Source organism: Artemia franciscana, chromosome 15 (assembly GCF_032884065.1).
Source record: "Artemia franciscana chromosome 15, ASM3288406v1, whole genome shotgun sequence".
NCBI lineage: Eukaryota > Metazoa > Arthropoda > Branchiopoda > Anostraca > Artemiidae > Artemia > Artemia franciscana.
Genome location: NC_088877.1, coordinates 28,322,901 through 28,340,397, shown reverse-complemented (window position 1 = coordinate 28,340,397; position 17,497 = coordinate 28,322,901). Strand labels below are relative to the sequence as shown.

The following is a 17,497-nucleotide window of genomic DNA, read 5'->3' as shown; positions in this document are numbered from 1 at the left end:
TGGTATTTAAGAAGATGTATTTGCAAATAATAATAGAGCACAGATACTTTCACAATTTATCAAAACAAAACCTATATATTTATAATTCGAATCAATTTTGTAATTTGTAAACCTAAGTTAGAAGAAAATGAATTAGACCAATCCATGGAATCAGCTTAGTTTGAGGGGTTGGGATAAAAAAAATTCCAGAACACTTTTAAAATTACTTGAATCACTATAATACAGGTACTTAGTATAAAACTACCGCTTAGGATTTTATGGATGGCGTCAATAGTGCAAAAAATTTATTTCAAAGGTAAACTTTTTTGACAATATTAAACAGTTAGTGGTAACAAACTGTTAGGAAGAAGCAACACGGCCCAATAGTAAAAGAAACTCTAAAAACAGAATTTTGATGACAATTGGTCATCAAAATTGGTTAATCCATAGAATCCGTTTATGCATACAATCCAATACAAAGAACCCATGCATCCATGGCGTATCATTCTGATCCCAAATATATAAAATTCATTAAGTTTAGTGTTACCCATCAAGAGCTACGAGCCGGAGAAAAATTTACATGATTTTTGAAACAGAAGGGAAACGCCCCAAATGAAAATCACACGATCAGGCTTAGCATACCAGAGAACCCTACTCTAAAGTTTGAAGCTCCTATCTATAAAAAATTGGAGCTTGGTAATTTTTGCCAGAAGAAAAACCACGAATGCATGTTTATTTGCTTCCCCCCCCCCCCCAGCTGGATCCAACAGAACGAATGATCCTAAAAGATTAGTATCGGTATAGGGCTCATTAAAACGGATATAAATGATTTTAGTGCTTTTTTTTAAGTCATTGTAAAACTCGGAGGGTAATTAGCCCCACCCCACCCCCTTTTTTCTTCAAAGACGTCCTATCAAAATTTTAACATAGCCATTTGATTCAGCATAGTTATAAGGTATAATAAATATGCTTCTGGGGATGACGTGATTTTATTATGCCCGTCGTCTCTAAAATTAATTATGGCCACATCTTTTACTTAATATCATATACATATATGTATACATAATGAGTAATGTGTTATATTTTTATTTTGGATTTACCCCTTGATATCTTATGTTACCTATCTATATAGACCAAAGAGATGTCCTGGGGTTTGTCTCATATCGATGATGGCGTCATTCTGTACCAAACCAAGTGTTATTTTAAATGAGCCTGGCCTCTGCGACCGTGGTCAAGTGTGCTGTGAAACTAAAAAATCCTCTGAAACTTCGTAAGTACAAATGTTATTCCTCTGACACATGATTTATGCTAATGATTGGATTGCATAACTTGTTCTTAATATTTATATTTGTAATTTTTCAAAACGACTTCCTCTAAAATCTCAAATGAATAGATATATCTAATTAATAATATACCTAAAATTCAGTTTTCAGCTATTACAGGACTACTAGGCTTGACAAAAAATTTGATATGCAAGTCTTTTAGAAGTCAATCTGGTCAAGTCCCCTTTTCAAATTTTTTGAGGCTCTAGCAGCAAAAACTTGGTATTTTCTAATAGAGTCTCAAAGGTGTTCTCAAAAAGTCAGAAGAAACACCAAAACACAATGGAAAAATTTCTGTTACCGAGCGTTCTGGGCGATAAGTGTGAAAAAGGGAAGAACAAGAACAACTTGTACTCTGTTGTGAGAATCAGAGAAAAATTGTTTGGCCTCACCTTAAAAACAGAATCCAACAGGCTTTGTCTCTAGTAAGTCGTAAGACAAACCCGGGTTGACTTTTCACAACTACAAATGTGGAAGTACACATTCACGAAAAGGTCCTCTCCCCCTAGTTATCGATTTTTTTTTCTATTTGTACTCGCATTCAGTCTAAAATCGATTTTTAATTTACAAATACAACTTTTCCTAAAAAAAAGAATATCTTCACAAAGCTTAAAGGAAAAAAAAACTTAAATTCGGGGCACAAATCCACGACCCTGTAATATAACCTTATAGATAACATGCTTTACTGTCTGAGCTAGCGATGTTTGTTAGGTAGTTTCACAACTGCGTTGTATTTACATGTAAAATAAATGGGTTTCTTAAAAACGGGGTTTCTCCGGAGTAGTGTTACCGACATAACCGATTATATAGGTGATTTTTTAGAAGCCAATTTGACTAATTTCATTGTAAAATAGATTTAGGAATGTCCTTCATGCTCAAGCGCAAAAGGAGATAAAGAATCCTAGGTAATTCCCAACTAAATGATGGATATTTTGAATTTAAACCAGAAATGAGCCTTTTTTTTTAATCTAATAGCTTTTTACTCTTGGACTTTGTCGACTCGGTTTCTTACCAGCTTGGGAACGGGTCAGCACTGGTATGTCTAACCTGGATACTTAAATATCCCTTATTTCAGATAGACCATAAACCCTTATTTTTCAGGTTATATGAAGGAGAAAAGGCTCTGAAAGTTTCTAAAAATATTCCATTTCGTCTATAGCAACTGTGACCCAAATATAAATTGCCTCTTTTCTTAAGTAATTAAAAGAATTTTCCCCAAAAGAAGTTTTTCGAAGAGAAGTAAAAAGCTAAATTAAACCAAGACAACCAGAAATATAACGAAACAAACAATCAAAAAACCGAACTCAATAAACCAAATAACGAGCAGAATTAATTGATGGAAATTTTTGAGCTCGAAGCTGTGATAAATCTGGATGATCTTGGTATTTTGGGTATATGGAAGGGATTCGAGTTGAGGTCTAGGAGCTTGACAGGAGGAATAAAACAGTCTCGTAGTGTGGGTAAAACTAGGTATGCTTCTTAATCTTGGGAAAAATAATGGTCCAATTGATATTCAATCCTGATTTTCTGTTCCCTAATTTCAGCAGTAGCACACTAATAGACAAAACTCTTCTTTAAACTCGTATTGAGCCAAAGATAGTGTCTTGATGGGTTAAAACTTAAAAGTAGCATAATAGATAAAAAAGGTGATGCATGCATGTCTATAATCGCTGTAACCTTTGGCTTTTTAATTATTATGCATTTCATGCTTGTAATACGGTGCTCTCAAAATCGTTATCAAAGTATACAAAGAATATTTCTTAGGAATATAGAAATTAGATCTATATTATACTTTTTCATACATTTTTTGTTAATCCCAACTTTTGAAGTAATGGGGGTTCATTTAAGTGTTCAAGGCTTAAGATGAAATGGGCTGTTGCTTTTATATCCATGGAAAAAACTTTCCCTAGGATAACTTTAATAAATAAGGAAATTATTTTCTGAGTTTAAGCTGTCAGTACTAATACTTTCTAAGATAATTTTACCTGAGAATTTTTAAATGAGAATTCGCCACAATTATTGCAACATCACATTAGTAGGCAATATGTTACATGTTTGCTAGTTTCAAATTCAAATCGCTGTCACCATTTTGATTTGTCTATTTGGATTATTTAATTTTAATTCTTACTCAAATCTTAAGTTTTTGTATAATTTTCTTAGCTTTTTAGCCGCTGTCTTCTTAATGGTTTTCTTATTTTGTAGTGAAGATAGAGAAATCACAACTACAAAACCAACTAGACCACCCCAGCGTAACCCACCCCCTTCTAACCCACTTGCAAATTTTGGCGCTCTTTCTGATCTGCTCAAACTAGCTCCCATTCTTGTTCCTGCTCTTGGATTCGGAGGATCATCATCCCAGAGGAGACCTGGTGATAAAAATGATTCAAACAGAAACCGAGGTACTCCTACAACCACACAAAGACCAACTCAAAGGACGACCACCACAACACAAGCAGCTGAAGTGAGAGATTCAAGACCACCCTGTCCAGGAAGCTGTATCCAGCCAGTCTTATCACTGACTTGCTTTGGAAAAGCTGAGATTTCCGACTTGTTTAAGTGTCGAAATAGGCAAGTTTGTTGTGTTCCTCGTTCAGTTATTGCATCTTTTAAGACGGAGGATCAAGAAGAGAATGGAGAGTCTGAAGAAGAGAAATCAGCACCAATTTTGCTTCGCTACCCTCAGAAGCAGCCTCCACAACCAGGTAAGAATTTCACTTTTCAGTTTTTTGAAGCCACAAGACACTAATTACAAAAATAGGATTTGAAAAACCTGTTGAGACTTTAGGACTTCTGTCTAACGTTGAGATCAAAGGCAGCCAACAATGAGAAATAACGGTGTACGTCCAGTAGTGAAATCAGAGTAAATCACAAGGAGATGTCTTAAGATTTTTTTAGTCTTCACTAATCATAACAGTGTAGTCGATATAAATATCTGACTAAAAGATGGGTTATAAGACCCTGATAACTATATGTGTATTTAGAAAATAACTTCAGGTGCCCGGTAACCTATGTCCAAGATATCTCTTCGTAGACTATGAGTTCGATCCACAAACTACAAGGCCCATGAAATTTCAAGACCTGCCCTACGAGGACCTACTTACTTCAAATCATAAGATACTAGCTGTTGGGGTGGCGCTTTGCGCCACCCCAACACCTAGTTGGTGGGGGCGCTTGGCGCCCCCCCCCCAAAGCCCCCCCGCGCGCGTAAGTCGTTACGCGCCATTGTAGTTGTGTCCCTGTGTCCCACCTGTGAATATAGATACATATATATATATATATATTTATATATATATATATATATATATATATATATATATATATATATATATGTATATATATATATATATATATATATATATATATATATATATATATATATATATATATATATATATATATATATATATATAATATTTTTAACTACGTAAAGCTTGCGAATATACAACATTCTTGGCTGTCCCATTGTCTCTGCATATAAATAGATTGTCAGGTTTACCGACTCTTGAACATGCAACATATAATTGTCCATGGGAAAAAAAAAAATCTGTATTCAGATCTATACCTCATTATTCTAATGATTGGCCTTGAGCTTTGTTGATGGTGATTGCTAATCGAACATTCCCTGTGTCCCCGTCGTCATATTTATATCCCCCTGTGCCCCCGGCGTCCCCGTTGTTGTTGTTTCCCTGTGTCCCGGTCGTCATTTGTGTCCCGGTGTCCCAGTCTGTAATTTCTCTTCGTGTGTCGCGGTCGTCATTTATATTCCCTGTGTCCCGGTCGTCATTTTTGTCCCTGTCGTCATTTGTGTTCTGGTGTCCCGGTCTGTAATTTCTCTTTGAGTGTCCTGGTCGTCCCTGGTTTATTTTTTTTTATGAATATTAATCTAGTTGTTCAAATATTAATATAGTCCTGTTAGATTATGTTTACTTCAATGTCTTATCCTCTGATTATTGATCAACTTCTCCATTTCCTTTGCTGATTGTTTTTCCTCCGCACAAATGAATTCTAAAAATGGTCTCTGTGCTGACAAAATTTGGCAAACGAATTTATTCAGTAATTTTTACTTGGCAATAAACAGTCATAGGTACATGTATCTGTTTCACCTTTTAGGCAAATTCCTAATCAAGAATTCTAATTATAGGTTTGATTCCTGTTCAACCTGGTCAGTATCCCCCTCCTTCATTCCCTCAACAATATCAACCTGCACCTCAAATGTTTCATCCACAACCTCAAAGCAATCCACAACAATTTATGCATGGCAAACAACCAGTCCAAGTTGTGTCACAGCAGCAATTTTTAGCTCAACAGCCTCAATCGATTGCTCCGCCCCCTCCCCTGCCTACAGGCAATGGATTCGTTGTTGGACCACCGCAATCAATTCCAGCTGTTCTACAAGTTACTCCAGCACCTCCCATTTATATGAACACCACTTTAGGTTAGTATCTAAATCACTCGAATATGTTAAATTGTTTGAGGCTTAAATTTTATGTGTTTATTATGATTATTTTATTTCAATGTATCTACCTAAGAAAATTCGATCATCAACTATATAAACATGCTCAAAAGTCTTATGCAACCTTAGGATATAAATATTTTAAAGCCTGAGATTTTATCAATTTTAACATTGAAATTTTTAAAATCTAATATCATAAGGAATGACTAGGGTGGAGTAACATATTACATAATTCTTAATTTACGTAGATCAAGCACAAATTGAAGTTTTCTGGGTATTAACTGACTGTAATAGGACAAAGAGGCAATGAATGTTGCTTATATAAAAAGATCACCTAAGGCATATCAAGAATGACTGGTACTAAAAGTTCTCAAATCCAAATGTACCCAGCCCATTTAAATGTTTCAAAAGAGTGTGACAATATGAAAATAAGCTGCAGTTAAACCATAAGATTAACTGACTTCTTAATATTGCTAAGATACTAGGTGACTTGATGCAGTACTAAGCCCAATGAGTCCGACATAGCTGCACACACTCCTTTATTCCGCTCTATTCACTACAATTTGACTCCCCTTCATAGAATTTCTTTGTCGTATAAAAAATTTCTTACGACCATGCCTTGAACAGTTCTGTAGGCTGATCTTGAAGAGTTGAACAGTCAAAGATACACAGTATTGCAGTGCATTTTTTAGCAATAGAATTATTTAAATGGATTTTGTGCAATTGAGGGCCTTTCTAATGTTGTTTAACATCTTCTTGGTGTGCTGCCCGTATAAAAAGAACAATTGCCAAGATTTAGATTCTTTAAAATTGCGCTCTTTTGAAATTCAACAGGCCCTTCAAAAAGTAATAAAATTTTGAAATAAACCAGAAGTCCTTTGATTAAAATTACCACTAGAAAATACATAGTCAGATTTTATGGTAACTCAAACTCTCAAATAATTAGGATACATTCAAGCTCTTGATTAACTTGGAAAAGGATCATAATTCGTACTATTTACCTAGCTTAGTTGAGCTATTAATCAAATTTACCATTCTAAGCTAAATCAAAATATCCCTTCCTCCTCAGCTTCCAGCAAAAACATGGCGTGAAAAATTCATCTAAAAATCTCATTGCTCCTGTTTTAAGCCGAAGGGATTTGTCATCATTTTCAATTTGGGTGAATTTCCCAACTTAAGGACTTTTAATGAGAGGAGACAGGGCAGGACTGATAAACAAAAAGGGTGAGAGCTACTGAGAGTATTATAATTCTTCTGAGTCATATTACAATTTTTTAAATCTGATTTATCTGATTCAATTTTTTTCAGCAACACGTCAACCTCGACCAACAACAAGACCAGCTTTCAACAATAAATATGTATGTGGAGTTAAAGGTACATCACGTGAATCTAGGGTAGTTGGTGGACGGGATACAATTCCAGGTGAATTCTGTTGGCAAGTTGCTCTCATCAACTCTTTAAATCAGTATCTTTGTGGTGGTGCATTGGTTGGTACACAGTGGGTGTTGACAGCAGCACATTGCGTTACCAAGTAAGCATTTTAGTTTATTCCAAAAATGTATTTATTAAATTTAATTTGCTTAAATTTACCAATAAAGGTTGAAAACCTAAGGAAAATGGAAAATATTTTGCTTCGGTGTAAAATTAGAAGCTAGTAGCTAAAATGTGAATAATTGGAATACAAAATGACATCTACATATTCATGGAGAAAAATATTTGACAGTGTACAATAGCCTTTATCTCTTCATAAGCTTCAGTAACTTTCAAGAGTCACCAGTCATCTCTCATCGATACAGTCACCCAAGTGCCTTCCAAATCGGGTTGATGATATCACAACCGTGGTTTCAAATAGGTTTTGCCACAGATGTTCATACAGGCTTGCACTTTTGAGACGAAGACTGTAGCTTTAGAGCTCAAAATCAAATTTTCTTGTAAAAATTTCCAAAAGCTAAATAGAATGCTTAATGTTTTTATTGAATAACTCTTTTGCAGAATTTTCGTCTAATATTGTTGTTAAAAATTGAATATCTATATGCATATTTTATAATTAAGTAAATTAAATAGTAAACATTCTATTCAGGAAATATTCTTTGATATTCAAAAGATTTTATGAAGTTACTAGCTGTTGGGGTGACGCTTCGCGCCACCCCAACACCTAGTTCGTGGGGGAGCTTCGCGCCCCCCGCGCGCGTAAGTCGTTACGCGCCATTGTAGTTGTGTCCCACCTGTGAATATAGATAGATATATATATGTTTTTAACTACGTAAAACTTGCGAATATACAACATTCTTCGCTGTCCCGTTGTCTGTGCATATAAATAGATTGTCTGGTTTACCGACTCTTGAACATGCAACATATAATTGTCCATGTGAAAAACAATCCGTATTCAGATCTATACCTCATTATTCTAATGATTGCCCTTGAGCTTTGTTGATGGTGATTGCTAATCGAACATTCCCTGTGTCCCGGTCGTCATTTATATTCCCTGTGTCCCGGTCGTTATTTGTGTCCCGGTGTCCCAGTCTGTAAATATAGATTTTATGATGATGTTATTTTAACAGCCTCATTATTTTCTTTTTCAATATTGGCATCAATATCCATTTCAAGTTTAAATTTGTGGAAACATCATTTGGAAACAATTTAAATGTAATTTTCTGTTGTATGAATACTAACAAAGGCTATACTATCAGACTATATGCTACCATGTAGTTGGAATTCCAGAGTAACTTTGAAAAACAACAGTTTTATTTCCCTATTCAACGGGAAAAAGAGTGTTCGCCTGAATAATATTCCTGTTCAGATGTTACTATTAGAAACTTCTAGTTTCGCCTTATAATGGTTTAAGTTCATATTTCAAAATAATGATAGCTAATAGAATACAAAAGATTGTTCTTTAGTATGAAATCTCAATACCAGACAAGCTAGAACAATTAAATCTAGTTTAAAATTAGTGGTATTTTCCATCTTATTTTGCTGTTTTTTCCAATCCTTTATTTGTATACGAAGGAGTTACAAATGCAAGATAATAATAAACAACTATAAAACGGAAGAAAAACAAAAGCAAGAAACACAGAGTCTAAACGTTCTTGGTAAGAAACGGTAAGTAAAGAGTGAGTCTTGTTATTCAAAGCATTAAACCTATACATTTTCTCACTTCTGATTTACATTTTCTACAAAATTCTGATGTCAGTTTTGGCAAATGCAAGACTTGCATTTGATTGCATTGATTCCAGATATCATCAAGATATCCAAGATATCAGGAACATCTGCTCAGATTGCAGATGTCAAAGAGACAAGAAGGAAAAAAAAGAGAATTTTACATTGGACTTTACAGTCTCTAATGGCGGTGCTGCTCTTCGTGTTATGGTCCTTCAGCCAGGAATTGCAGTGCGGGGCTGGGAGCCAGCCAAGGCTGGAAAAAGGGTGATAGGAACGATTGGACCCAATTGGGCCCTGTGTTTGAAAGGACCCCGCGCCACCATCAAAATGAAAAATTGATTTTCAAAATTGTGAAATGTTCTTAACAATTCCAGTAAGCGTTGCTTCCTGAGAGAGATCATTTGCAAGGCTAAAACTAACGATAAAAAAAACTGTGTAATATCAAAAATAAATCAGGATAAACTAAATAGTTTAGCAATCACGTTGACTGAAAGTGAAGACACAAGTAAAATAGATTTTAAAACTGTTTCAGAAGCATTTGCAACAAAAATTTATAACTGTGTAACTTCATGTGCCACATTTGGTGATGTAAATTTCGATAAGTATTTTCAGCAGTTTTATAATATCTACGGGACACAAACATAAATTAACGTTAGCACAAAATGAGTAGACGACAAAAAAAAAGAACAAAAGAGGACAAAACCGGTGGCTGAAAATGAAACAAACTAGACCATCAAATGAGACAAGATTAAGAAAACGACCTGAGAAATGTAAATGTACGATGGGTGATAATGGAAAATATAGACCATCAAAACTGACATGATGAATCCAAACAACTAAGGCTAAAGGCGCTGAAAAAATGTCTGAAGCAATGATGAACGAAAATAAAGATTAAAGAGAGATAATAAGAAAAAGTCAAAAACAAAATTGATGAACATAGAAATATTCAGTTAAAAGATAAGTGGCAGCGAGAACCACAGTGACTAAAAAACGAAAGTGAAGAACAAAAAAAAATGCGGTGACAAGACATGCGACAATGAGGATTGGTACAAATCAAAATGAGAATGACTAACAGAGGAATGTGTGGTCAGAAGACATACAGCCAATAACAAAGAAATATGCAGTTAGAAGATAATCAGCAGCGAGAATGACAAGCGACAGCAGGTAAAATAACTTGTCAAAGATGACTGTGAGGAACAAAGAACACTGCTGTTAAAGAATAGCGAGAATAGGAACGAGTCAAAAATGAAAGTGCAGAAGAAAAAAGGTACTTGTGTACATAATGGTACACACTCGAGAACAAACCGGTTTTATCTATCAGTACCAAGAAACAATTTGCCTACGCTAAGCGGAAAACAAGTGACGGGTGCTATTATACATTGGACTTACATAATTTGGGCTCTATATTTACACATCAAGGGTGGTGGAGGTGAAGTATTTGGACAGCGTGCAGTTAGAAAACAATTCTTAATTTTTAATAGGTAGAATATTTGTAGCTCATACATTTTGAATGCACGCCCACTATACTTTGACCCCCCCCCCCCTAATTTGCAAATCAGTAGCCCAAATTTGTTTCTAGAGTATTTTATTTTGATCATATTTTGGTATATTTTATTAGTATTAACCTAACTTCACTTCTTGAATGTCAACCATTATGTATATAAGTACTGAAAAAATATTACGTTAGATGAACAGTACCATCACAGTCTTCGATGCCAACAAATTGTGGCATAAAACCTTCAAAGATGCCGTAGGCTATGGAAGTGTTATTTACGAGTCATTGGGAATCTTCAACTCTGTATGTATTCATTGTGGAGTCCTCCATTATCCAACAGAAAATATAGCCAATAAAGATGCTTTACTTGGGGGCTGCTGCCTGCTTGGCCGAATTGCATTCCTGCATGAATATATATATATATATATATATATATATATATATATATATATATATATATATATATATATATATATATATATATATATATATATATATATATATATATATGTTTATTTATTTATTTGCTGGATTTGAATTCTACATACAAATTTAATAGGCTATACAGAGGGGGGGCCGCTAAAAAAAATTCCAATCGAGCCCGCACCTAGTCGACCCGGTCCTAGAGTCAACCATCCTTTGATTTTGCACATCCTTATTATTTACCACCCCCAGATTTCTCTAGGCACCCAGTTAGAGCTGGATCGACTCTGGCTGAGCTTGCAGAGATGCATCGTGAATGACATTGTTTATGACTTGAGCAACATACAAATTAAAGTGTTATATCACAATCTTTAAAGAATTATAGGGCTGATTTAGTTATATTTGCTTTAAACAGTGTAGTTTATTGTTCAAAAGTTTTTGAAGGCACTTGGTGAATCAAGCATTTTCTTTTATCAACTGGCTTTATTTATTTTTGTCTAAAATACTGGAAGGAAATCGCTAATCAGATATAGTGTAAAATGTGGGAAAGCTTAGGGAGGCAGCTTCCTCATAAAAAAAAGATAATTTATATATGCTTCAATTTTTAAAATCGCTCTTAATTTTCATTTGAAAAAAGAAACTGTTCTTTAATTTCAACGTATCTACATTTTATCCTTATTCCTTTGAGATACGAAGCTATACACTTTTAGATTGTGATGATCATCATAGTTCAGAATTCCAATTTTATTTTTGAGCAAAAATTCTTAAGGTTTTTATAAAAGAGATTTTTAAGCTCAAATTTTAAATTCTAACTGTTTCATTGTGCTATTATTTTTAGTTTTACATTGCTAACGTCTCATGATAGCCATTTAAAAAAAACACGCAATCTTTAAAAAATTGAAGCTAATCGTTTTTTTATTTCAGCATTGTGAGATCTGGTGATGCCATCTATGTAAGAGTTGGTGACCATGATTTAACGTCCAAATATGGTAGTCCAGGAGCCCAAACTCTGCGTGTTGCTACCACTTACATTCATCATAATCATAACAGGTATTTTTGTTATCACAACATTTTTTTTTAGGGCAAAGGAACACCGAAGTTTCTCCTGCTCCTGTTTCTCCTGATCAGGTCAATTAACAGAGAAAGTTTGCCTGTGAAATAGAGAAAGAAGTGAAAAAGATAAAAGTAAACACAACACTAATGGAAAAAGAAGTGAAATAGAGAGTTTACCTGTAAAAAACATGATGATTCATAACTTTTTCTTCCTTAAATCTGTCTGATTGAATGTTTAGTTCTTTTTATTGGATTAAAGCTTCGCAAAAGAACCAGTCAGGTTTTTAAAAGACCAATTCATTGTCATCAGTTTCTGTCACACGCATTAGCTGTAATGCAATTTAATTAGAGCATAAAAATAAGTCACTGGCGAAAATTAAACGAAATTAAAGCGTACATTTCACCAAAGAATCAATGAAAATAATATCTCTGTCATTTTGTGCTGCAGTCATCGTTAATTTAATAGTAATATGAAGTTGTACAAATAAAATTTTGTTTGGTTACTTTCTTTGTCTGCAATGCTGACCCAAATAAGGAAGCTATAGTGCCATTAGTCAATTAAGTATTATTCGCATGTAGAAATAGGGCTTGATATGCATAAACCAACAATAAATATGTATTTACAACCTCTTTTACATAACAAATTAGAGGGGTTTACTGTTACATCCAAGACTAAAGGGCGGAAAACAAGGTTTTTTTTTTTTGTAAAATATTCCTCTATTTCATTTGATCCACTGGCAGCATTTCTCTCCTTGGAGCAGATACAAAACATATTTCATTGCCTCTTTCTCAAAGACTACTTACCCCCTATTTGTTTAATATATGATGCCAAATCGTTAAGCAAACAAGGGGAAGATTTCCTCTTGTTTCCTACCCTTTCTTGAAATAAACAGATTTGTATACTTTTACCTTTAAGTTAGTTTTGATTTTCCTTCTTTTTTTGGCTCTGAACTCCTACACGTATGGGTATCCTTTTTTACTAAAAAAGGAAGACATACAACCAGATTTGTATAATTTTGTCCTTAATCTAGTTGCAATTTCCCTAGTTTATTGCCCTGAATTCCTAAATGTCTAGGTATCCCTTTTTCTACCCAAAAGGCAGAGATACAAAATAGATGAATTATATCAAAAACATAAAGCATTGGACAAATGGTAAAATTTTGCTATTTGGTTGATGAGAACAGGGACGAAAGCTTGGACTAAAAATGACTTGGTTCTTAGGGAGGAAGGGGGGAGAGGGGGTGAATGTTAGTAAAAAACGGAAAATAGGTGGATTATTTGAAAAACAGAGGAAGTTTATAGAGATCATTTACAGATCTCAAGATTTTGTTGGAGAAAATTTATTACTCGAATTTGGCCCCTAAGTGCTTGTAATAGTGATTTTCTGAAATAAATATAATATGTCTTCTGTCCCTGTTTAGCTGAGCAGGTCTAAGTTAACAGACGCAAAACCCATCCCTGTGTTGGTTTACCATCTAAGAGTGGCTTAACTCACACATTTTTGAGTCTACTATGTTCAATTTTAACATTTTCTAAAAATCCATTAGGCTGGTGTAGTAGTTATACAAATCTCAACTTTTAATCAGTTGGGAGGGACCGAACTCTATCTCTAAATTTCAACGTATTCTAGATTTTTTGTTCTTCTTAAAGTTTTCAAGTTTGAATTTTTGTTATATTTTTTCAGCCAAACCCTTGACAACGATATTGCTTTGCTCAAACTTCATACACAGGCTGAACTAAAGCCAGGCGTATGTCTGGTATGCCTTCCTTCTCGAGGTACATCGCAAGAAGCAGGGAAAAGGTGCTCTGTCACTGGCTACGGCTATATGGGAGAAAGTGGACCCATTCCCCTAAGAGTAAGGGAAGCAGAACTTCCTGTGGTTAGTGACACTGAGTGTGTAAGGAAAATAAATGCAGTAACTGAAAAAATATTCATTCTGCCAGCATCTAGCTTCTGTGCGGGAGGTGAAGCTGGCAACGACGCTTGTCAGGTACTTATTTCCTTAATCTTTCGTTTTAATTTTAAGTTATCTTTTTCCACTTCCATGTTTTCACTTTTCTTCTGTTCTATGTCTCAATTCTCTATATCATTTATAATGGGCATTCATTATTACATTTACATGGTATATATGCTTAGAAATACACAAAGAACTAGCCTACCCGTCGCGCGTCATTGCGACCTCAAAAGAGAACCCGTAGAACCCTGTAGAAAATTACACCTGGTAAATTTCCCCCATGGAGCCCTCCCCTAACGGGTTACTAACCCCTTGTGTTAATAACGATCGTATTTTTAAATTCACAAGTATTTAAAAATTCCCCTGGAAAATTTTCCCAGCTGACAATGTACCCCCTGAAAAGTTCTCACCTGCAGAAAACATTTCCACCGTAGAAATTCTCCCACCATCCCAAAAAACATACCCCCCTCCTTAACCCGCAAAAATTTATCTTCAAAAGATTTCCATCGTTGAAAATTCAACAGCGCAATCTCTCCCCATGGAAAATTCCGCCTTGGAATATTTTCACCACTTGCAAAGTAATGATCATATTTTTAAATTTAAATATATTTGAAATATTAGGCTGGAATTATGAACTTACCCGTCGGGTGATGTTTGATAACTAATATCCAGAAAATGTGAATAATTAATAGAAGCAACTGTGAAGCATTTGTGTGCAGGGATCTCTAATTTCAGTCAGCACAAAAACTACCAAGAGAGTCTTGGAGGGAAAGAAGAAAAATTATACCTAAAACAACTTCTTAAAGTTTCTTGGCAATCGGGAAAATAGTGTGGTAATGCATACAGGACAAAGACACGCCCACACAGCTATGCATTTGATTTCATTTATATATAAGAAGAGAAGGAATAGCAAAATTAGGTTTGTAAAAACCTAGCAGTTCTCAAAACTATTCAAGTGTTCAGGAAATTAAAATGATTTATGTGATACAGAAAAAAAGTATTGAAAACATAGCTGCAACAACAAAAAAGCTTTTAGAAACTGCTTTTTAAAAACTCTTTTGAGTATGGAAACTGTAGGGCAATTCCTAACCCGACTTCACTAAATTTCACACATTAGAATCTCTTGCCACATTCTTGTATTAAGACAGGAACCAATTGAGAAGTTTAATCTATCCACTGTGTATCAGCCATGTTTCTTTTCTTTTTTTCCTTTTTTTATGTTGGAATCATTACAAGCCAACATGAGATGTCTGAAAATCTTGACACTTCAAATCAGTAATTCCAAACTTGGGGTGCAGGCCCCACCAGTGGGGCATGACAATATTTTAGTGGGTCATGGGCTTGTTGTACACCCACAGCAGACTATGCTTTAGAGCCTTAATTTTGAAAAAAAAAACATGTGAATGATGTCACACTCAAATGCATTTAAAGAACAAAAAATATACATGATAGTATTGCAGTGACGTTATACATTGTTTGGATGGTGTTGTATTCAGACAATAATCTTCATTAGAATAAAATATAGCTAGAGGACGACCCAAAAAAAGATACCAAGTTGTCAGGATTTTAGAAATGCCTAGGCAGGACTAAAATCAGATGGAAACCAATGCTTTAGATGATCTTGATTAAAATAAAACCACTTCTTCTATGAATATCATTTATCCTTCATAGAAATGAAATCGTTTCTTTAACCTTAAGGTTCGGATTAAAAATTCCTTCGTTCTTTCAGAAACGCCTTAAAGAATCCTCTCGCTTATTAAAGATTTCGTATTTTTCTGAAATTGTATCTGAACTAGTTCTAACCATAAGTCGATAATATTAGGAGGATTTACAAAATAGAGTCTTGTCCTATTTTTTCGACCGTTATTTAAAAAAAATCTTTAAATGATGATTTTCAAGAAAAATTTACGGTTAAAGTTTATCGTTTGAATTTATGGACTCATATTTTTGAAACTAGTTTAAGGTACTGAGGCCATTTTTTATTTTTCAAAAAAAAGTTTTAGTCTATTTTTCCTAAAATAGAATATTTTCTGTTAGATTTTTTTTTTAAACTCATTGAATTCCAAAAGTGATTTAGATTTGAAATATTGAAAATCCATTTTTGACTTTAAGGTCTCTCATAGGTCGTTTAATTAAGTCACCTGCTATTTAAAAAAATCCTCTTTCCTAGTAGAGGAAGCCCCATTTTTATGAAATAATGACTAAAGAATTGGGAAAGTGAAATAAAATTTGACTGCACATCATGAATTAAATAAAAAGCTCATCACATTGCATTTTTTAAACCAACTTGTATTTTCTGTTAAAAAACAGAATTTGTCTTTGTACATAAACAGAGCCTGATCTGCCTTTTTGGCTGTTTTGAAACAATTTTTATACATAGGAATATATGCTGTGAAATAAGGTGCTAAAATTTAACCGTACGAAAAGTGGGCTGCTGTCAAAATTTTTTGGAATATTGCGGATTTCAAATGTCAAACGTGAATTAGATTATATTTTTGTAATGAATATTCAGTTTTTTACTAATATTTTTGGTAATCAAAATAAAAAAAGCAACAGAAAAACGAATGAAATCTTCCAAATACAAACAGTATTACATAATTCGATGAAGTCCTCCTCCAATCTGTCTTCAGTAAAAAATAGAACCCCCCTCCTCCGCTAAAAAAACAATGAGAAACAGAAAATGCCCATTATAAGGACAAACCAACCTGGACAAAAAAGGTAACAAAGTAAGAGTCAATAAAAAACTAAGCAAAAAAAGTTCAAAAATAAAAAGATCAACAGATATATGCCAAAAGCTCGATTTAACCGAAAAGCAGAAGAATTAACTGAATTTCCTTATGATGTCTAACCAATGTGGATCCAGAGCCTATTTACCTCTTTTGATCTATGAATTTAATGTAACGCTAATTTTTTCTCCTTTCAGGGTGATGGAGGTGGACCTCTGGTTTGTGAAAATGAAGGCTATTATGAATTAAGTGGTTTAGTTAGCTGGGGATTTGGTTGTGGTCGACAAGATGTTCCAGGAGTGTATGTCAAGGTGTCCAACTTTATTAGCTGGATAAATCAAATTATTAGCGTTAATAATATTTAGACTACTATTTATATCCATCAAACCTGAAGTAAGACCAGTGAAACCATTAAATATTTAGCCATAAAGTGACGTCATAATGTGACACGATGTTTGAACGAGACAGAAGTGTTGATTTCTTATTTAAGCGTTAAGTTATTTGGGGCTGGTAGTGGTGAAGTTTATGAGTGTCTACCTATTTATTAAGAATGTTTGTTGGATTGAATGTTGTTAGCTATTTTTTAACGTTATAAACGATATTCTTTCTATTTTTCTTATCATCTGTTCAAGATTATTGGATTGAAAGCGTCATACAAAAAATCTAATATTAGGACCAGTGGCGTAATTAGACTTTTGCTGTCTCATTAGTTTCTGTACAGTTGTGTGCAACTTCCTTCGGTCGCTGGCTGATAACTTAGCAAAAAGCTGGTGGCCATACTGTGTGGCTTTGTCTCATAGCTTAGCATGAGTATGTCTTATTCTGCCATTGCTGTTTTAATGGTCGGATAAACTCATGGTTTATTCTGTGCCTTAATTGAAATTTAAGAAATGGCACCAAAAGTGTTTTTTAGGGCTATATCGCCCTTGCAG

The 17,497-nt window shown here is 34.3% G+C and overlaps 1 protein-coding gene across 2 annotated transcripts in view; it reads left to right on the top strand.

Annotated features, from left to right (window-relative positions):
* LOC136036285 (protein masquerade-like) overlaps positions 1-17,175 on the top strand; it is a 50,808-nt gene extending 33,633 nt beyond the window's left edge. The window contains exons 9-15 of one of the 2 annotated variants that reach the window (XM_065718431.1): positions 1,112-1,249; positions 3,504-4,003; positions 5,443-5,736; positions 7,063-7,285; positions 11,756-11,881; positions 13,569-13,875; positions 16,763-17,175. In XM_065718431.1, coding sequence (XP_065574503.1) covers positions 1,112-1,249; positions 3,504-4,003; positions 5,443-5,736; positions 7,063-7,285; positions 11,756-11,881; positions 13,569-13,875; positions 16,763-16,930 — 1,756 coding nt within the window. In that variant the 3' untranslated portion in view covers positions 16,931-17,175. The remainder of the gene's footprint in view (positions 1-1,111; positions 1,250-3,503; positions 4,004-5,442; positions 5,737-7,062; positions 7,286-11,755; positions 11,882-13,568; positions 13,876-16,762) is intronic. The other variant, XM_065718432.1, reaches the window with a different exon arrangement.
* Positions 17,176-17,497: the final 322 nt, after the last annotated feature.